General features: G+C 32.5%; 1 protein-coding gene across 1 annotated transcript; it reads right to left on the bottom strand.

Annotated features, from left to right (window-relative positions):
* Positions 1-209: 209 nt before the first annotated feature.
* Positions 210-22,250, bottom strand: LOC127735695 (uncharacterized). Its single transcript, XM_052245961.1, has 4 exons — positions 22,018-22,250; positions 3,042-3,584; positions 1,674-1,833; positions 210-378 (listed from the first exon to the last, which is right to left on the bottom strand). Exons 2-4 carry the CDS (start codon positions 3,415-3,417, stop codon positions 255-257), a joined length of 660 nt encoding a protein of 219 aa, XP_052101921.1. The 5' UTR covers positions 3,418-3,584; positions 22,018-22,250; the 3' UTR covers positions 210-254.
* Between the last annotated feature and the right edge of the window lie 1,369 nt (positions 22,251-23,619).

The raw sequence follows: 23,619 nt of genomic DNA on the forward strand, positions 1-23,619 counted from the left end.
ATTGGTTATTCGTGACGTTCGGTTACTGTGTAATTGTCGTATATCACACATCTTTTATTAATTTTTATTTATAATAGCGCCTCAGTTTTGTTTTAGTGTTGACAGTCATTTAGTTATGCATGCACTTGTTATCAGTGTGCCATGAATTAATGCAGTAAGATGTTTCTGAGTTTACCATATAAAATAAAAAACAATAAAAAGAATTTTCTTTTTAGATTTAAAATCTTGATTTTTTGGCTGTATTAAATAATAATTTATATTAAGCAGCCTAAGCACACTTCCTTTTTCTCAAAACACTTCGTGTAAAATTGCCAACCGGGTACATGTAATTTGGGAATCTCTGTCAGAACATTTTCACCAGCACTCAGTAACGCACATCTATAAAGAAAAACCAATACAGATGTTGTAGCTTAGCATATCAATGACAGAACACGTGATCTTAAAAAAATGAACAAACAAGCATAACTCATGCCATTGTTTTTTTTTAATTGTTTCATTCTGGTACTTTTTTGTGGATATCTGATATTGAATTTGCTCATTGTTAAAGGTATCACTGTGTCTTATAGTTGTTTACGTGCTACCCCCTTGGTCTCTAGTAGATAGTTGGCTCATATACAACATCATACCACTTGGCATTACTTGTCAGATAGACACTGATTATAAATGGTTCAGCATAGATGATTTACAGATCATTACTATCTTACATAAAAAGTAAATCCTTCACATTGAAAGTTTCGAATTTTATTTGATACTTTAACTTATGGAAGTCCAATCAAACATTGGAAGGTTTAAAGATGCATCGTCAATGGACTTCTTTTTCGTGTAACGTACATGTACTATACGGTCCTTAAAATTGCTATTACTACTTCTTACAATTGTTTCTTACGCAGAGAATCGTTAACTTGATTTTACTCCAACATTCGTGGTAGTAGTAACAGGCTTTTTTATATTTTGTTTTTGGAAACAAGATTTTTAGATCTTTCCACCTTCTCGTGGAAAGGCGTTTTATTTTGTTCTGATAAATTTCTTTTTCCTTCCGCCACTTTATTTCTGAAAAGTCGCTTTCGCAAAATGTCAAAAAAATACTTGGTATATGATTTCCGGCTAACAGTTATCTCGCATTTGAACCTCGTCCTTTTCAATCGAACACTTTTCCAGAATGGAGTTTTCTCCACATATACTGTTTGTCTTGATATCGCTTCTACAAGGAAACTGAAAATGTTTTTGTTTTGCTCTCTCATGATGATTTGTTCAATTTGGACAGTAGGGATCCGGTAACATTTGATTGGGTTACTTTCCCATTTTATTTTCGATATAAATGGTTAGTCATTGCAAATCATTTACCGTAAGTCATAGAGACTTGAAATGAGTTTTATTTTCATCTTTTGCTGTGCACGCTTATTTTATTACACATTTGTTTCCTGTAATTTGTGATGCAGAATTTTTATTTTTCATCCTGTCTTGCGCATTTATTTATTTTCAGTTCTTTCCATGTCAAGTTATTTGCAAAATTATCCTGCCATCTCTGTCCCCTCAGAAAATCAAATGGTCGTCTCCTAAATACACTACACTGATTGCTACCGTCCCGTCAACAATAACAACTGATATTAAATACAGCGGTTTTGCTACCGTTGTTTAACATCGAAATGGCTCATATATATGTTAGTACTTACCTTTTCCCTTGCGCTTTATAGTTAAATCCAATACACTTTTTCATGAGATCACATATTGCAGAACACCTTATTACACTTATCGCCTGGACTGAATCTACAATCTCTATATTTGCTTTAATATCATTGCGTTGACATTTGTTATATTGTCCAGTGAACCGATCTGGAAAAAAAATCTAAACCGTATTTGTTTCAGTCATTATTTGAACATTTGAAAAGGTTAGTGATATTTCCTAGAAATATTCTGGAAATATCGATTATGAACCGCATCGTTCACTGTAATTGTACTTACATAAAAAAACAATATCGGGTATATGTCAATGAGACAGCAAATTGATGACCAAAATAACCAAATAACTTCTAAAGGTCTTCAAGAATACACAAGTGTCTATTTAAAATGTCAAGCTCTAATTCATCCCGAACTGATGATTAAATTGAATAGAAATTTACATGGACATGCCATCAACACCAAATTCCCCAAATGTTTTCCCCCCATCTAAATGCCGAAAATACCCCTCCCCTTAAAAAAAGAAAAAAAAAGAAAAACGTAAGTTCCGTCATGGTCGATCTTCCTTAATTCTTAGAAACTTAAAAAATCTATTTTTCACAAAGAAGGAATCAATTATCATCTCTTATTCGGTCTCTATTTCCCAGAAACAAGTAAGCCTTCCACGTCAGGAGCCTGTATTTCAGTGGTTGGTTGCTGTCTGTAATATTTTGTTTTCGTTTATTGTTTTGTCATAAATAAGACCGTTGGTTTTTCGTTTGAAATGTTTCACAGTTTGTCATGCCGGGTCCTTTAATAGTCGACTATACGGTAAAGGTTTTGATAATTGCTGAAGACCTTAGAGTGACCTATAATAGTCCCTTAAATCTACGTCATTTGTACTCAGGTGGATAGTTGTTTCATTAGCAACCATATCACATATCTCTTTTTTTTAACACGAAATAAACACAAATTCGGAAAAAAATAAGATATATGGGAAAACTAAATAAAAGAAAATCGAAATAGAGCAGACAACATCATTAACTATTGGTACTTTTTATGTGTGGTAAACATGAGCCACACACACTATTAATATTAATACATGTATATTGTAGACATGAGTCTCACACACTATCAATAGTAATACATGTATATCGTTAAATCTATCATTTCCCTTAATACCAGATTTTGCTGTTGCTACCATTACAAAATATTTCTACGTCAGAAAGTATCTAAGCGAACCTATCAGACTTTAAAGAACTTTTTTTTAAAAACAATTGTACCCTTAAAGAAGTTTTACCTACAGATTTTTATGTTTCATCAACACCATTAAAACTCGTTCAAGATAAATTCTACATACTATCAAATATGAAACTGTTACTTACCATTTATTGTAATCGGTATTTTCCATTTTCCAGTTGAACCCCAAGCGTTTATTACACCTATCTCTCTTATTACAAAGGGGTCATTGTCTGTATACCAGAAAATTTCATCGTTGCCTGTTTGTTTTCCTCTTCCCAACTTTATTTTTCCCTCCTTCCAGCTGACCCAGAATGTACGATACTCATTACAATTAAGACGGTATCTTTCTTCATTAATAGTTTTGAAAGCAAAGTCATATCTATTCTGTTGCAAGGCCTTATCTTCACGACGTCTCAGGTTCAGCTCCCAATTACCGTCATGATTGGAATCACCAGAAAGAATAAGCTGGTAAAATGGTTTTGATGAATTCATACTTGACGTGCTTGCTAAAATAACCATCGCATCATGGCATGCTTTAACATCAAAGTACAGTGATCGTATTTGAGAAACATCCACACCATACTTGCTCAAATTTATTGGAGTAACAAAATCCAAATACTGAGGCGTATTAAACGGATGCACATTACCTTTGTCTGGTGTGTCTATTGTCAAATTAATCTTCAACCCTGCAGATAAATTGAAAAGAGTTTGTATAATTAAAAAATCGATACGTGTACGTGTTTTAATAGACAATTTGGTTGGTTTGGCCAATTCTTGAGTATATACACACTGATATTAGGTTGACGTCCGAGTGTGGATAATGAAATCGAACGCACGTGAACACATTAAATATGTCCGAGTGTAGGTAATCATAAGGTACGCACAGAAAAGATTTAAACACTTTTTACATCTGTCACTTCTTGTTTACATCTTGCAATCCAGTTCGGAAAAAGAAAATAGTATTATTCTTTTTTTACTTGAGTGTAAATTCAACCCCGTTAGTTTATATTTCAACTTGAATATTGCCTATGCCATTCTATTACATGGGTATCGGTATCTCTATAACAGTGTCATACTTGCCAATTTATTAAAAGAAACATTGAGCTACATATATAAACCATCTCCGTGACCTTTTACAACATGTACTGTGTTACATACAACACTAGATTGAGTCGACAAGGACATATAATCTTGTATTGCAGAATAGTAAAGTTTGTATTTTAATTTCAAAGTCTTAATGCCATGCGTTTTTATTTCCTTGTTAAAATATTCTGATGATTGCCATGTGTTGTTATTTCCTTATTAAAATATTCTGATGATAGGCGCAACATCTGTTTAATCAGAGTACAGAAACATTTTTAAAAATGTTAACTTTTTATGTCTTAAAGTTTGTTATAACGTCAACAAAATATTTAAAATACTATCTTTATGTAAAGTTCTTTATATATAACTATTCAAGTGCTAAAACTATTTTAACATTATATTCAAAATTAATTTCATTAACCGAATGGAAATCGCGTTCTGATTGTATTTTAAGCACGAAAAGTGTAGCAAGCAAAGAGAGACAACTCCATGTTACTCTGAAAGGATTTTGTTCATAAAAAGGCATATCAAATATAACTTTTGTTATCACTTCATCACTTCAGAAAATCTGATTTTCATTCGTTAAAAAAAGCTAATCAAAGTCATGCCACAGGCATTTTATTTTTAAATAATCACCAAATGACTTAGTTCTGTAGCAGTTTTCTATGGTTTAAACAAAATCTTGATCTTTATATTATTAAGAAATCACATGTTTTTTTTTAAACACTACAATGGAAATTAAAGATTGAGCAACCATACTAAATAAAAAATGTTTACATATCAGTATAAATCAGCAATGGTGTACATATCAGTATAAATCAGCAATGGTGTTAGTAGTTTGTCATTGTTTGCCATTGGTTCCTGAAATGTAGGTTTCTGAAATTTTGTTGAATTCACTTATTATAAATTAGAATGATTTTAAGTTTTACACACGACATAAATGCCATTGTACCCTTCAATTAAGGGTTTGGGATCTAGATTTCGTGGTTTTCTGAACATGGATATGACGTTTGTGATACTGTGATACTGCGAGCGGGTCATGGTTCCATATGAACATATGTTTTTCTTGATGCATTTAATTATTTTTCTTACTCCGAAATTTTCAAATTTTACTGTAAACAAAATTATCTAAATAGAATAATCGCAACATTTAAAAAAAATGACAACACCCTTTTACTGTATCAAAACCATTATATCTAGTATTGTAAATCAGAAATACGACTCACCAATGATCTTGTTAATTTTCCAAAGAATCGTGGTTACAAGAATTTTGTAATGAAACTTCATTATTTTTCAAAACTGAAAATGGATGCTGCCTTTGCGATGTAAAATACTAGATACTTATTATTTTCGCTATATGTTAATTAAATAGAAAGGCATATGGTCTTATTTGTCTGTATGTATGATAATAGAGTACATTGTATCTGATAAATTAAAATATAGTTTGCGATGATCAAAAATGGATTACAATAAGCAAACTAATTGGAGAAAGCTTTAATAAGCAAACAGAGACATATGTTTAATGTTGTAGTTACAAATGTAACTATGATTGAAAATAATTTTCGGAGTTATAAACGTTATTAATTTCATGACATATGTTCAAGGCCATTTTAGTTTGTTTGTTTTTTCTGTATAAGAAGCAACCATGAACACTCGTGTACACCTGAAATTAAACTCGTGAAGACATTTAAAACTTTTTTTCTTTTTCCTGGCCAACTGAAAGTCAAACATATTTATAATGACTAAAAAATGACATCTTGATTGGTGAAGCGTTTGAGAACATCTTTTTTGGAACAAATATGGACAACCTAAAAACCAAGATGTAAAATGTACTTGGTGTGAATTACTTGAAAGTAAATTGGGCAATTGGTATTGTCATTTATACATGTAATTATTTTCATTCATTCCAAAACGCTAAAACACGTCGCCTTTTAAACAGAGTAAATAAATATTACATAAATCAATGTATCATGTAACAAGCATTGAAATCTCTTTTAAAGATTACGCAGAATGCTCATAGTAAGGAGACTCTACACCTGTATATTGCTATTGGTCACTACTACCCCCCCCCTCTCCTCCCCTCAAAAATACCAGGCACACAAATTTGCTGGAAATCAAACACGAGCACAATAATGTGACAAGTTGTGTCGAAAGTGTAATCATCTCCTGCTATGCCAGCACTAAACTAATTCGATTTCAATGACATCTTAAGCAGCCTATTTTGGAGCCTATCAAATCAGCCATAATGTCGGATGAATGGTAATGGAGTTAAAGGGTTAAATCAAAACATACAAGGTCAACTTTGACCGAAGATGGTTTCTTTTGATTAAGGCGAATCACCTTATTCTGGGCAGAATTAACGCTTTAATTAAAATTTTACGCCAATAATGCTTTCTATATAAACACCTTAAATACCATGGCCACCATGAATTATTACTTAATTTAATTGTTGATTTTTGTGTTATTGTTATGCTTCCAAATGCTTTGTATATTTGACCAAAGCATTTGATACTGAGGCTTACATGATGAGGGTTGTTATTGAAATGTATGTCGTGCACGCGAAATAATTAGTGTATAATAATACGTTAATATTGCTACCACTTGGATGTTACCGCTTTCTCTAGACTGTCATTCCCAAAATGGAACCATTACCGCAGTTAATACACATCCTTTAAACGTATACAGATTGTTGACCAATTTGATAATTCTTAATGTTATATCGGTTGGTGCATCGACGTGCATTACCATACATACATAACACATGATTGTCATAGATATAAGAGGATGTGGTATGAGTGCCAATGAGACAACTCTCCATCCAAGTCACAATTTGTAAAAGTAAACCATTATAGGTCAAAGTACGTCCTTCAACACGGAGCCTTGGTTCACACCTAACAGCAAGCTATAAAGGGCCCCAAAAATGACTAGTGTAAAACCATTCAAACAGGAAAACCAACGGTCTTATCTATATTAAAAACGAGAAACGAGAAACACCTATGAACCACATCAACAAACGACAACTACTGAACAACAGGTTCCTGACTTAGGACAGGTGCAAACAAATGCAGCGGGTTTAAACGTTTTAACAGGCGCCTATATATATATATATGTTTTTTTGTTTGAAAAAAGTACATGTATAATTAAGGAGATCTGTCTTAGAAAAACTGTAATGCAGTTAAAAAAATAAATGAAGAAGTATGTTAATAAATAACACCTATTAAACCAAACAATGGAGGGGAATTGTAGCAATAATTCTATGCATGATACTCTATTTTAGTTTCTTACTTATTTTATCTTTATTTACATTCTCTTTTTCAACTATCATTTAAATTCAATATTTATAACAAACTACTTTCTATTCAATAAGTCATAAAGTTTCTTATATTAAGTATATTTTTAGTTACTTTCTCGTTTGTGAATTCTTTATTTGGAGGGTCTTCTTGAATCACAACGACACATTGAAATCGAATGGCATTTATCATGCTCATAACGGTATATTTTAACATTATACTCCTGATCACATTATGCAGATTAGTATATAAATGTGGAGTATAATAGTTATCTCATCGGCAATTATGTCATGCACATCTGTTATCTTATATTTATATAATTAATGTCTGATTATAATTTAAAAAAAGGCGAAGAATTTAGGGCAAATTACTCTACAAGAAACGTTACAATGGTCTGATTATTTATCAAATGGCTAATACCAACAAATAGCAAAAACAATAAAGCATCACAACGCACCAAAATGAAACGAGATTGATAAAAAAAAATGCAACAAGCACAAATTGAACATGACAAAAACAGTTTCCCCTATTATTATTTTTTTCCTGAATATGCATGAAATATTTGACACTTGCCGTTACGAATAATGTCGATTAATAAACGTAGTATTAGGAATAACTACATTCAAAAAAATACATCATAATATATTTTACATGCCGCGATTTTGCGGTTGTGTTCTTGTTTTTATATTATATACATAATCAAATTACTATAGGTTCTATTGCAATAGACATTTACCACAAATAAGTTGATTTATCTCCCTTTCTACAACAATGTTTGTATCGAGATGCGTCATGTTAATATTTAATACATGTATTCACCTAATTCAAAATAAATAAAGCATGCCAGTAAGATAAGTTGTAATACACCCGATCTCGGTTTTTTCAATTACAAAAAGTTCTATCTTTTTGTTATTATACTTAAAAGTTTGTTTGCATCTCAAAATCTGACCACTCGCTATATTTTTAAATTAATATTAAAACTATGAAATATACGTCTTTTAAAGATACGTATTTAAATTTTGTTAAACACCTTTGCCATACATCTGTAAATAACAATGCTGATCAACAAAATGCACAAATTTTGTAAACCAATTAGACTGATGAAAAAAGAAAACCAATGTGTGTTGCTTCTTATAGTTGTAATTAAGGACGCTAGACGAGCGTTTCGTCTAAATAAGACTCTTCGGCGGTTCTCGAATCAAAATAGTAAGAAGGTCAAATCGTAACGAAATTTTACTATATTGGAAAACACATAATTCCTAAAAGTTGTGCCAAATCTGGCAAAAGATTTTTATTGCAGATATACGGGTAATTAATTCGTGTACCGAAAATAGAAACTCGTCAATCACGAAATTGTCATGGTAATGACTGTTCATAAAATGCTTATTATTATCGGAACTCAATCTATTTAAAATTCATATCTATATTAACTCGCGTGCTCGTCCATATAAGATCTGAGATGGACTGTATAAAGAGTTCACTTTTGTGACGTAACTGCGTACCTTCCAAAGAATTTATACCGACCAATCAGAATCGTCCTTGTTAACTTGCAAAGAAATGATATGAAAATGGCGACACGGACATCGGTAAAAATCTGCTGTTTGCCTTGTGGTATCATTTTTGAAGACAAAGTATCAAAATTACAGTATGAAGAATATGAGGATAACGAAATCAGAGATCTATATTTTAATTAGATTGATCGAAACTTTATTTCAGGAATGACTGTAATATTTTTTCTGTCTATGAAGAAATAACATTAAAAATGTGGTGCACACTGATACGCGGGTTATTTAAAAGTGTGCACCACATTTTGAAGTTATTTCGGGTAGACAGAAAAAATACAGTCATTCCTTATAATTTCATTCTAAATTCCATTTTTAAGGAGTAAATCATGAAAAAAACGTTGATGCCGTCACAGTCACATGACAAAATTATATCTATGAGCGGATAGACAAAACACGTTCAGCCAATCAGAAGACGTGTTACATCCAAAATTAGATTATTTGTTCCTACAGTGAAAATTACGCAGCTTACCCTTTCGTGTTGTGCAATCTTTTGATTGCAGAGTTATATTATAGATTTATTTGGCATGAGGTTTACCTGATTAAGATCACGGGACACACAATTTCAAGAAAGAACAGTTGTAAGCATTCATTACAGAGAATGAACGGATTCAATATAAGTAATATTGTGTAATAAAAAGTTTCAGTCCTTCATAACAACCAGAAGGTTGACTTTTATTTTACCAAATTACACGTGAAGATGTACATTATAAGTTATATGGTTTGCTACTGACCCCCTACAGATCCATAGAGGGTTAGTAAAATCCATAGGGGTTGAGATCCTCTATGGATCCGATGGGGATCAGTAATGAACCGTATAACGAATTTATTGCACACGGGACTTTTCCTACCAAGTTTTGAATAAAAATAAACAATGAAATACAATATAATTAATAGATGACGTCACCATTAATAGTAGACGTGACGTAACGAAGCCAATATGAAATCTACTAACTCTGCTATACGGATCCATAGGGGATCACCAAGTGACGGCGTTAAACCAATCACAACGTCACTATTTATCCGAGGTGCGATAAAAGAAATTTATGTCTTATTACTTCCTGAATGGACTCCCAAAGAGGGTGTCTTGTATTCTGCGACTCAAATGGGCACGAAAGGCTTTTTCAGGTTAGATTGGTTTCTCAATAGGTGGTTCGGTGAATACTGTAAGGCGACAGTCGTTTACCGATGTTCAAATCTCGTAAATCGATTAGGAGAAGACAATTCAATTAAGTTAACAAACAAAAACTTACATTGACCGAGGAAATGGTATGAATTCCATAAAATGAAAACAATACTTTATAAGTTTCATGCGTCCGAAGCGCTTTCCAATAGGAGCGAGACCGATGTATGTTATTTCTACAAAATGGAAAGATGGCAATTGGAAAGTTCAAATCATCACGTTTGACATATATTCTATTTTGAAGTCATCCATCTGTGTCAATATCGAGGAAAAGATCAAAATATGGAACAGACCTTCAACTTTCGGTCAAATATCTAATCTCAAGTTCACTGGGATATATGAAATTTAAGCACTCATTGAACTTTTGGTTATTGAGTGATAAAACATAATCAAAACCCCGGACCAGTTGTTAATAGGCAATTCCTGTTTTCTAATTATTAATCCGAATCTAGTTTTAGGGTTTTCAATGTGCGTTGAAGTGCAAAAATACCATGGTATTTTTTTATTTTTAACAGAAACAGTTATTATTTGTATATGTCATAGGAATGCGATGCACTGTCCCCTATGCATCCTCTCAGTATTTAAGATTTTCCAAGCAAATGATTTCTATATAAATGAGCATTCACAGAAGTCATTCAATTTCATCATAAAGAGCTAAATGATAAAAACATCATGAAACAGTTTAATGTATGTGCTCTATGAGAAGTCATTTATATTTTAAAACTAGAAAAGTATATGAATTATAGCAAACATCGATTTTGTCGCTGAATCTGTTTACTACCGAACATTTCTCATCCCGTAGTTTTGAAAAACAAGCCTGAAAATTTTGTATTAATTGAAGTAATTTCAAAATATAAATTGGAAATAATCAGCTCAAGTATTGTTGTTTCTTTGGAATGAGCTAAGAATTGTCTGGAATAGAACTACAACATCTTTAAATCCGAATTGTAACTGCTTTGTACAAACTGTAAGGATATATCAACATACTAGTACATTTAATCTGTACTCAAAAAATTCGCTTCATTTTTAAAGATTTATAAAAGTGCAAATATAGATAAAGGCAATTTCATCTCAATACTGATAAATTATGTATTTATATATATGAAAAGATACATAGATAAATCATATATATATTATGCCAAAGGCATCTAAGCTTTGAAATACATTCGTCAGAAGATGTTAAAAATCACCATAAGTCAAAATATGCACATTAAAATTTTAATGCTTTAATTACAATTAATACTTCAGACAAACTTTACCAGTAGGTCTAAATGTACACAGAAATCTTATTTGGCATCTAAAACAAACGAAACTACATCATGATGACCCATGGCCTTTGCATGAAGGTATTATATACATTCACTGATATCTATCGGAATCAATTTAACCGGCAGAAATACCATTTGAAAGGATGTTAAATTAGAGTTTATCTGGGTGGGATGTTTTACATAGTAATAGTCAGGAAAATTCAAATTGTTGTGGGGTATGGCTGAGAAAAATATGTTTGATAAATTAGAGTTCATCTGGGTGGGATGTTTTACATAGTAATAGTCAGGAAAAATTAAATTGTTGTGGGGTATGGCTGCGAAAAAATGTTTCCAGCCCTTAAGTAATATGTCAGACAAAATACAAAAATATAAATGATTGGTATCTGACAAGTTTCTGGATAGAATTATACTTTTTGATATTAAAACTCCAGGGACTAAAACATGGCCTTATAATACCTTCTCTTTTAAAAGATAAAAACCGACAATAAGGTTAAAAATACACAAAACTGTATCGGCTAAGACAGCTAGAGACAGAAAAAGCCGGACTGATATTAAGCCTGAAAAGATCTTTGTCGACATTTCTTGATGTTGCAAAATAAACAATCCGTATTTTACATTTTTTTTGTTTCATTAAAAAGGTTGTGGTCCGTACTTCTTTTAAAAACTAATGCACTTCTAAATATTCTTACAAATTTTATCATCTGTACATCAGTATCATGAATCTATCCGCATCGAATGGCACAATAAAATGGTTGGTACTGTTCCGCTTAACATTTGTTTTATTTTCAAGTTCAAATTTAAATGTTCTAGAGTCTTTATGATATCAACGCAAACAGGCAAAAACAGTTACCGGTGCTAAAAAAATCATTAATCCATATCTAATATACAAACCAAGATAAAGCAAAAACCTGAATGAGCCGCAATAACTCATAAGGGAGTGAGACCTGGTTCGTCGACAGAGTAAGCGTTTGCTGTTATGCCTGATACATCACCCACCAGTCATGCGAATCTTGAACAGACATGTGCCCAAAATGAATAGAATATAATTAAATCCTACTTTTCTGATATCTTCAGATCTAAGACTGAAAAAAAATGTCATGAGCGTTGGGTTATAAACACATTAGACTAATTTGTAATCGGGATGACCGTAAAACCACAGTAGGCTAGTGTCTATAATTTATTAATTGTTTTTCTGTTTTTCTCCTATAGTCTTCTAGAGGATTTGTTTTTAATTCGGTTTATGTGACATTCCTGTATGATGAAGTAAAGCAAAAACATGAAAACTTCACTCATTGCTGTTTCAAATTACAGTCTATAAAAAAATGAGCATGAAATATTCCATTGTTAAAACGTGTGATATTGAAATTGATCATTTACAACATAGGAGTTGTATATGATATGGTTTTCCCCTTAAATTCAAGGTGGGGTCAATTCCGTACCAGTAGTGCGTTCCTGTTCATACGTGACAAATTGACTATAAGTCACAACTATTTAACTTGAAATCGTACTGTACAAATATGACCAGAAATTACCTTTCTTTTCCTAGTTTTTTGCAAACAGCTACAAAGACTATATTTTTATCATAGTGTTTGAGGTTCCACTATAAAACTAATAAAATTCCAAATCCAGTTCTCCCCAGTAGCCTTGGTCACCATCCAAGCGCCGTCTTTACAACTAAACCACCACTTCCTACGCATAAAAACTAAGAATACCTTCAAAACAGTAAATTGAGCACACTTTAATACCGTGCAAGTGCGACTTGAGGAAACGCAAACTGTGAAAGAAAACACGAAAACAGAGAGCATATTACATTAGCAGATCACAAAAACCACCATTATCACCAAGTGAAGGTCCTATAATGTTATTTTACTTTTTACCACTACAATCACAAAAATCACAAAAAAATCTTCTACAAAAAATGCATATGACATTATATTTTAATGTGATAATTTACCGAGTTGAAAATATGTAAAAGAGCTTTAAACTGTAGTATTTTCAAAAGGTATTTATTAATTATTTAACTTTTACAATGAACATTTGTATAAATCTGACATATCTGAATAAACGGTATCAATTTTTTTCTATTTTATGTAAGAAGTAAATGATCCTTTTCATACTCAAAACTATACTGCTCTATTAATTGAAGCTAATGCACTTTCGAGAATTCTTTCAAAACAATGAAGGGCACTTCAAATGTAAGAATGTGAAAACTATTTGCAGTTATATTTTATACTCAGTTCACACGACACAACAAATAAACTCATTATAGATACCAGGATTACAATTGTGCACGCCAGACGCGCGTTTTGTCTACAAAAGATTCATCAGTGACACTCGAATAAAAAAAGTCATAAAAGCCAAATAAAGTACGAAGTTGAAGAGCATTGAGGACCAAAAATTCCGAAAGGTGATGTCAAATGAAGCTAAGGTAATATATTCCTGGGGTAGAAAATCCGTAGTATTTCGAAAAACATCAAGTTTTGTAAACAGTTAATTTATGATTATGACAATATCAATGACAATGCATGTCAACACTGAAGTGCTGACTACTGGGTTGGTGATACCATCGGGTCAAAACCTCCACCAGCAGTGGCATCGACCAAGTGGTGGTAAACTCGATTTGACAACAATACCAGTTTGGGTTCACGCATTTTCCGGATTAAATGCATATTTGTAAATCCTGAGTCAAACAATTTAAGGTAGGAAGTTTGGTATCTGATTTCATATTACATCGGTTTTAAGTATAATAAATATACATGTGAACGGACAAGCCTATTCTAATCCAGAATATATCAGTGCGCATAATTTTTGTTTACTATTTATTGCGCCGCCAGAAAATCATGTATAAATATTCATTTCACTGTTTTGCAGAATTTTATCTAGAGTACCATATTATAGAACCACATGTGAACGCAAACTGGATTAAATTCCGATATACATCGGATTTCATAATGTCCGATTTGAATCAAGCATACGTGTGAACAGGGTATTAGGAAATAAAAAATCCGCATTTCCAATACGACAAAATTTTATGAAAAGTAAGGGTTAATAACAAGGTGTCCTGGCCAGGTGAAAATGTCTACCACATTCACCATCTAATTGTTACGTAGAGGTTCCATAAAAGCATGAAAAGAACAGTTATTGCCGATCAATAGACACAAAGATAAGTGCTGTGCGGTCATAGGGTATTTAGTTCTATAGTGTAGAAACCACTTCCGATTCGCGTGCTTGTCGGTTTCATTTTTTTTTTGCCTGTTGCTTAACGAACGGAAACCCTGAATACTACGTAAATACAACATAATATACTACTCCTGTACATTTCCTACCAATTTCTACATATACCGGGGATTTTCGCTAGACATGTTTATTTCCATTTTCATCTTGATTAAATTGGAATGGAGATTTTTTTCTTTATAATGTATATTTCGTTTACCGTTTTTATCTTCAAACTTTTAGTAATCCATCTTTTCATTAAGGACGTAGTTCAACTAAGGTTGGACAAAATTCTGTTAAAACAGGTGCAAAAGATACCAAAGGGATACTCAAAATTATAAGTCTTAAACAAACTGACAATGGCATGGCAAAAAACGAAAAACAAACTGACAATGTCATGGCAAAAAACGAAAAAACCAACAAAAGACAAACAACAGTATACAAACCACAACGTAGGAAACTAAGATTGAGCAATAGAAACCCCATCAAAAACCGGGGTGATCTCAAGTGTTACTGTAGGGTAAGCATGCAGTGTTGCTCATGTAAGCACAAACCCGATAATAAGTCTAATTTGGTAGGACACCTTCGAGGAAAAAAGGATGGGATTGTGATTTCGACAATTGGAACATCCGTCGTAATCTGTGAAACAGGTGTTTCATAACGGTCAACCAACTCGTGAAAATTTTCGAAAGGGAAGATTTCAACTGCACCACTTAAAACTCTTTTTTGAAACTTCCTTGTAAGCAGCAACCCTCTATTAATGACATCATGATAGGAAATGCATGCTCTGGAATATCGTATCAACTTGGAGATATATATTCCATATGTATGCGCTGCTGGAATGTTGCTACATAGAAACAGAAGTGTCACAATCGGGAACCTGAAATCATGTCTTTTGTCGTAAAGATTTGTTTTCAACCGTCCCAAATTGTCACTTTCCAGATTTATGTCAAGATATGAGGCAGACTAAACTGTGTTGTTTTTGGTTTTTTTAATCAGAGTTATTTTTAACAAAGTACGATTTATCCCTCTCTTATACAAGATACTTGTATCTTTATTGCCCAACATTTCTTATGAAACAGACATATTTGTTTAAGGGGCCATCTGAAGCCCGCCTTCGGGTACGGGATTTTCTCGCAGTGTTGAAGACCCATTGGTGGCCTTGAACTGTTTTCTGCTCTTTGGTCGGGTTGTTGTCTCTTTGACACATTCCCCATTTCCATTCTCAATTTTATGACCAATTTTTTTTCAATTTGTCTATAAGATTGGAATGGAGATACTTGTGTAAAGGGTAGAAAAATTAAATAGTCGAATGTTTTATACTACCGGTATTAAGTGACTCAAACGATAATAAATATCGTAGAATAAAATACTGACGAACGGATTCAAGGCTAAAAAGGAACTGTATATTAAATTAAAATATTGTAAGTGTTATTTTTGGATTTTCCTTTAATTGATCGGCATTATGTTAATTTGACGTCAAGATGAGTATCTAGTAGACGATAATGTAACATGAGCCTTGTGGAATGTAAACTAAGACAAAATTATTGATAATTGTGTTTTAATCATTTGTTATGATATAGTATGTGTTTGTTGGATATAAGGTCTATGATATATAGACCTTAATAATGATACATTTAATTGTTATATATCCTATTATAATTACAAATATATGAAAGGGATTTCAATATGATACGTAGTTATCTTGAAGTTATTACAAGAATGCAAATTTATATCCAATGAAGTGTTTACAATCATTGGATATGTTCAATTAAGTATGGGTAATGGATTCATTACGTTTTCTTATTTATCTTTAAAATTGTCAATACATTTTTGTTAAAACATGTAACTGTTTTGAATATTTTATAACTGATGTTAAGTCAAGAATAAAAGTGTATACATTGTATTGATTCTTAATGGGTTTAAACGACAAACTTTATATTATGGATCCATTTACTTCCGTTGATTGAGAAAAGGTATATTATACATTATCTTTTACTTGACTTCATGCTTTTGGAAAATTCTAAGTATGAACCTCAAGAAATGTTAATGGTTCCCCTATACCAACGAATTTTTCGACCATAAGAGATTTACGTTAAGTGTATGGCTCCGACCCAGATCCGAATACAAATAAGACTGGTCAAAATCGGAGTCGATCTCAAAATAATAAAGAAAAACACAAATACTAATATTATTCATTATACATCCATTTAACCTGACCATTTTCCTTAGATCAGAGTATATATTTCTTTTGTCTTTATACTTCACGTATTTTGTTAAGTGTTTCTTGACTAAAGAGGGAGGAAGTGTTAATCGTAAATTACACTTCACTATAATAATGTAACGATATTTTAACCTTTTTACGAATATGTTTTATTAACTGAAGTAATTTTATTTTATCTCAAGCAATCTCCCATCACCTTCCCCTAACACCAACACACTCCTGTTGTCTTTTTGATTTTCCATCGCACTTACTTGTTGGATAATCGTTTATGTTTGTTAATTAATTCCCTTTGGTAAGTTATATCGATCAAAGTACCGCGAGGGTTTCTTCGTCATTTTGCGACTTCTTGTGTGTCGTTTGTTTCTCAGTGTTAGCCTTTTTTCTGGATATATTTCAACAATAAGAAAAGTGGGCAAGAATACTTTCATTGGACACTCCTTCACTTGCTTTGTTGATTACTGCGTATTGATTGGCGGAAATATCCTGGATCTCGTACAAATGTCTATTTGAAAAATGAGCCATCTGTGGTCGTCTATCGGATTTTTTAATACAGCTCTAAAATTGTCTGATTTTTGTGCAGTTCTAAAACCCAAGATGTCCTATCATGAGGGTTAACCCTGCCATTTAACTTTATTAGGATTAGGCTTGTGATTAACCTATCTTCACCAAGTTGAAAGCAAGCTAGCTTGATAGAATGGTTCGAATTACGTCCATCAACTGTATGATTTTAATGTCTGATGACTGGATTTTCCAAATATTTTCCATGTTATAACTGAATATTTTTTTTTTCAATTAAAACAAACAAAAAGATTGCATGCCAGTTCACTCGCAGGAAGAAAGTTAAAGGTCTGACCCCAAAAGGGTTCAATATAGTTGTACATCATTTAAAGGTAAATATGTTTCAACATGCGATCAGCAGGGCAAGATCTTTAAAACGAAAGCACGGCCGAAATTGTCATTGTTCTCCTTATAATAGGTAGATACTAGCCCTTGAATGACAATTTTATCCATATTTGTGTGTGTTTTTTATTTTGCCAAAACTATAGTAAATAGATAAAAACTGTAACTATCTAAAATGATCAGCAGAGCAAAATCTTCAAACAGGTCACATAGTTGAAATCGTCAATCGACTCTTTATAGGAGTTATTTCCCTTTAATGGTGATTTTACCCATATTTGTGATTTTTGTCGAAATTATAGGTACAAAAAGAGAGAAACTGTAAATAGCAAAAATAATTAGCTGGACACGATCTACAAAATATTCAACACGACCTAATTTTTAATCTACTCCTTAAAAGACTTATCGCCTTTGACTGGGAATTTTTAAACATATTTGTGTTTTTCTTTGAAAACTATTATATTACACTTGGAGATAGAGAGGAACTGTTAATAAAAGGCTCTAAAAAGCCTGTTTCGCTTAACTGAAACTATGTGCAACTTCAACAATTGGCACTCTAATATTATTAACTATATAGAATATAAGTCACGTATTTTCTGATAAATTTTGTTGTTTATAGTTTCTCTCTACTATAGTTTTATCAAAGATACATCCTTTGAGGAGTGGATCGACAATTTCAGCTATGTGACTTATTTGTAGATCTTGTCCTGCTGATATTTTTTGCTGCTTGATGTTTCTCTTTTGTTACATGTACTAAGGTGTTTGCCCATAACACAAAAAAAATAGATGAAAATCCTTTTTGGGGGAGCAATAACCCTATATAAGGAGTTGACTGATGATTTTTACTTTATTGACTTAATTGGAGATCTTGTTTTGCTGGTTACTTTTGCTATATAGAGCTTTTCCCTATCTATTATAGTTCTCAAGTAAATAAGCTAATACGCAAAAGAAATGGTAACTTGAAAATCCTTATTTATGGCCAATAATTCCTATAAGAGTCCACTGGCAAATTCGGCCATCGAATTTGTGGTGTTCGTGTTGCTCAATCTTTAGTTTTCTATGTAGACTGTTGTTGTCATTTCGTCGATTTTTTGTTGTTTTTGTTGCCATGGTTAACGTTGTTTGTTTTTCTTCGACGAATGATTTTTTATTGTTCCTTTGGTATATTCTTCTCTCTTTTTTCTACATTGTCATATCTTAAAACACCGTTTTAAAATATATGTATCTCCCATAGACAGTGGTGTATCATTTACACAAAAAGAGCAGGAATGCAAGGTGTGAATCTTTCTTTAAACAAAATATAGAATTTGTCAATTTTCATAACATTAACTAACATTACAAAATAACATTGCAAATCATTTTACATTTGTATGAACATTTATGGTTATATAGATATGTTAAGCACACCTAATTTTAATAATCCTTCATTATAGAATAAATGATAAGGCAGTGATATAATTAAGTTATATGATAATTTAAATAATTTGCTACACATACGGGTACAATTTAATATTATTATTATTGGTGAGTATTTCATTTTGACAAACGCAAATTGATGGTCTTGAATTTCAACTTTATCATAAAACATAAAGAAAATGCCATTATGGAGTCTTTAAATGGATTAACTTCAAAATATAAGAATAAGAAGATGTGGTATGATTGCCAATGAGACAACTCTCCACAAGAGACCAAAGACACAGAAATTAATAAATATAGTTCAGCCTTAATGCTAGGTAAAACAAATCTCTTCATTATAGTACATTAAAGGCTCTTAAGTCAGCACATTTTGGAAATTATTTCTAAACACAATAATTTGTTGCATTTTGCGGACCTGAAAGCTTTAGAAAAATCTTGGCCGCAATTTACGATCCCAAAATGTTTTGTAACCATTACGTGCAAATTTTATTATTGAATTCCTGGGCAAACACTTTTTCTGAATCAAGGATTGGGGGCAAAGTAAATCATGCTGAGAACTGTTATAAATTATTGGAAAATAGACCAAAACTGACCAAACATCACAAATAAAGCATATAATGCATAATCAAAGGTCATAACTTCGTAATTTATAATGTGGGGCGTCAAAAAGAAGTTATTTTGTATTATTAGTAATATCAAAACTATTTATTTGTGAAATTTGTATAATTTTGACCTGATTTAAGATAAAAACATTAAAATTTTAGGGACATTGTTAGCCCTTCGTAAACCTACTCCTTTAAAACAGCTACGGGAATTGCATTATTTCACTGTATGGTATTTTTAAATAATTATAACTGCGACATCTTATAACTTGTATGCAAAACAAAACTCATCAAAGATACCAGGCTACAAGTGTGTACGCCAGACACGTTTGTGTAACATCGCAGATTCCCGGTGTCACATAGTCGGTATGTTGCATCTCACTAGTGTCAGTAAAAAACTTATCAAACATTCTAGACTACAAGTGTGTACGCCAGACGTGTAACATCGCATATTCCCGGTGTCACAAAGTCGGTATGTTGCATCTCACTAGTGTCAGTAAAAAACTCGTCAAAGATACCAGGCTACAAGTGTGTACGCCAGACGTGTAACATCGCAGATTCCCGGTGTCACAAAGTCGGTATGTTGCATCTCACTAGTGTCAGTAAAAAACTCGTCAAACCTACTAGGCTTATATTTTGGTACGTCAGTCGTTGAACATGTCTATCTTAGTAATTGAAATCTCCTCTTGTTTTTTGTTCATCAAGGTCAAAAATATGATGTCAAGTTCATATTAAGGTCATTTACCTTTGCAATGAAATAATTTCACAAATGGTAGTTCCCGTCTGACTGTTTAGAGTTTTCTACATGGGATGAACACATAATATATTAAGGCTTTAAAATACTATGATTTCTGCTGACCCTAGTGAAATTCATTTTCACTTATAGCTTATGATTGTTTTTAAAAGTACCACTCAAGTTGAAATATGTCCCTATGTATCTAAAAAAAAATATATAAAACGGCCGTACGGTGACCTATAGTTGTTAACTTCTGTGTCATTTGGTCTCTTGTGGAGAGTTATCTCATTGGCAATCATACCACATCTTCTTATTCTTACATGTAAAGTAAGACAAGAAATTGATTTCGACTAGGAAAAGAAACTATTTTTAAATGAACAAACAAAGAATTACATGTACATCCAAAAGGTTAATAAATGTTGTTCAGAACGGCGTAATTGTCTCGGAGAAAACAAATTTAAAAGATAACAGAATAAAGAACCGGCTGACGTAGATGACGAAACAAACGTGAAATAAATAGAAGAAAATGAAATATTGGTCAGTGTTTAAAAAGAAACGTCTAAATGGGTACAGCCGGGTACCATAAGCATATATCCAAAGGCATTATAAATAACAAACAGCACTAGCCAGTCGATTTAACTATATGCTTACTCTGTCATTTTTTATATCTTGACACTAGACTTTAGAAACAAAATAAATTCAACTGAACAAAAGGACCACTTTTTACTTATTTAATATTGATTTTTCAAATATACACTCCCTATACATGCAGGTAACAAATGTGCAAATTTTGATGCAAAAATTAAGTGTCTCAGCTGAATAATTTACAAAGGGACGATTATTTCATATTATGCGGGGATGTGGGGGAGGGAGGAGGATTTTTCGCGGATTGGCCATTCATTTTCATCTGTTGCTACGCATGGTTATTTTCACTTTTGTACACAGCTGTGTCCTGCTTTTTGTGTGGAATATTCCTTTTCATCCTGCCTTATGCAAGGTTATATATTTTCAGCTCTTGCTAAGTCGGGATATTCATTTTCAAAATCCTCTTCCCCTAAAAATCTAATGGTTGTCTCCTAATGTTATCCCGAGCCAACTTCAGTAGCGGGCATGCCAAAAGTTAACCTTTTCGACAGTCTCAAAAGCAGTCTTAAGGCCAAATCTCTTAAAAATTTTAATGTTTTTAATGTTTACTTGTCTTTGGTCATAGAATAGGTCGGAACTGTCATAAAACCAGTCGAAAGTTTACTTTGGAAAATCAAGTATAAGCGTTCTTCATTAAAGACAGTCATGCAAATAAACTACATTATCATGATTCATTGATTCTATTTGTTCATTTTGTATTTATCTTTTAACAATTATAGATCAACTGTCTTAAAAGTTTCGTAAGTTAAAGAAGCGCGTGCAATTTTTAAATGAATAGCAATAAACTCATCATAGATACCACGATTGTAATTTGGTTCGCCAGACGCGTGATTCGTCTACAAAAGACTCGTCAGTGACGCTCGAATCAAAAAAGTTAAAAAGCCCAATGTTTGACTGTCAATAGAAAATCATAAAATCTTGATAATCCCTTTTTATTCACACAACGAAATATTAACCCTTGAAAAATGATTCTAAAATTTATTGAAAACTAATGCCTTACCTTGTACTGGTGATCACCAACCAGACTCTGCAGTAAATAGAAACTAAGTTAGACACTATATAAATTCCTAATGTAAATCTTTAACAGAAAATGTTCATCCTATAGTTTGACTTAAAATCAACAGTGCTTGCTCGAATCTGAACTAAGAACAAAATCATCAAAAATACCAGGTTTTATGCATTTGTACTTCAGATTTGCTTGTCGTCAACACAACTCATCGGTAGCGCTCTTTCCCAATTTAGAATATCACGGCATCTTTAAGACATGTAAAAGATTACACTTTGCACAATGAATGTTATGATAAGTAGGAATAAGAGAGAAAAAAGATCATTCTATTATTTCAATTTTAACACCTTGATTTAAAATATGAAAAAAAAATATTGATAGTGATAGTTACTGTTTAAACCAAGACTTATTTTAAGCACAGTTGCCAGTCTATTTTTGAAGACTATGGAAAGATTTTTGAAGACTTGAGGAAAATTTGTAAATGTCTCATGATTTTTGTATGATTGTGCTGCTGTCATTTGTGTCCTTTTATTGTCACGCGAATACCTGAACAAATGGTTGTTAACCCGAATAATTCAGTCCCTCCCCGTAATCGATCTCTCCTTCTTACTTTAATGTAGTAATCGTAGATCAGCGGAATATAACGACTGAATTATTCCACGTTAATTGGTTGTACATGTACCATGAAATACCTCCGTTGTCTGCACTTTTCGCTTTTCGCATTTCGCTTTTCTTATGTACTGTTGTGCGTTTGATTTTTCTACATTGGCTAGAGGTATAGGGGGATAGTTGAGATCTCAAAAAACATGTTTAACCCCGCCGCATTTTTGCGCCTGTCCCAAGTCAGGAGCCTCTGGCCTTTGTTAGTCTTGTATCATTTTTAATTTTAGTTTCCTGTGTATAATTTGGAGTTTAGTATGACGTCCATTATCAATGAACTAGTATACTTATTTGTTTAGGGGTCAGCTGAAGGACGCCTCCGGGTGCGGGAGTTTCTCGCTGCATTGAGGACCCATTGGTGGCCTTCAGCTGTTGTCTGCTCTATGGTCGGGCTGTTGTCTCTTTAACACATTCCCCATTTCCATTCTCAATTTTTAAAAATGTTCAGTTGTCCTTGGTTTTGTATTATATTAAATGCCAAAAAGAATAATGTGATATCAAGCATCATATACTGATTGAGAAGGCAGAGTATATAAAAATATAGTCGCTTCCGGTGTAAGCTTACTTGAAGCTGTAAGTTCCCCTTGAACGTTTAGCATTTTCAGTAGCTTTAATAGTTAATACGTGCTTCCGTTTTTAATGAGACTGTAGACCTTTAATCCTTCATGACTGTAAGTCAACACGATGGTTTCTATTCTTATCAAAATAAAGGTAAAGAATATACTAGTACAGTTAAGATGAATAAGAGATGGAAAATCGTTTAGTTAATCCCCAACTTTATAAAAGAGAGCATGCTAATCATTGATCAAGTGTAATTTAAATTGTTAAAAAAACTGCAATCTATTATAATCAACTGTCAAGGTTTTGTGAAATTATATGCCAGATTGTCCTACATGTATGCACAAATATTTACAAGATATTACCAGTAAATGTAGG

This window comes from Mytilus californianus, unplaced genomic scaffold (genome assembly GCF_021869535.1).
Source record: "Mytilus californianus isolate M0D057914Y unplaced genomic scaffold, xbMytCali1.0.p SCAF_3, whole genome shotgun sequence".
NCBI lineage: Eukaryota > Metazoa > Mollusca > Bivalvia > Mytilida > Mytilidae > Mytilus > Mytilus californianus.

Coding starts and splice junctions, on each gene's coding strand:
- LOC127735695 (XM_052245961.1), bottom strand. CDS start 3,417: ATGGTTATTTTAGCAAGCACGTCAAGTATGAATTCATCAAAACCATTT. Junction 1,834..3,041: donor AATACCGATTACAATAAATG/GTAAGTAACAGT, acceptor TTTTTTTTCCAG/ATCGGTTCACTGGACAATAT. Junction 379..1,673: donor TATAAAGCGCAAGGGAAAAG/GTAAGTACTAAC, acceptor TTTTCTTTATAG/ATGTGCGTTACTGAGTGCTG.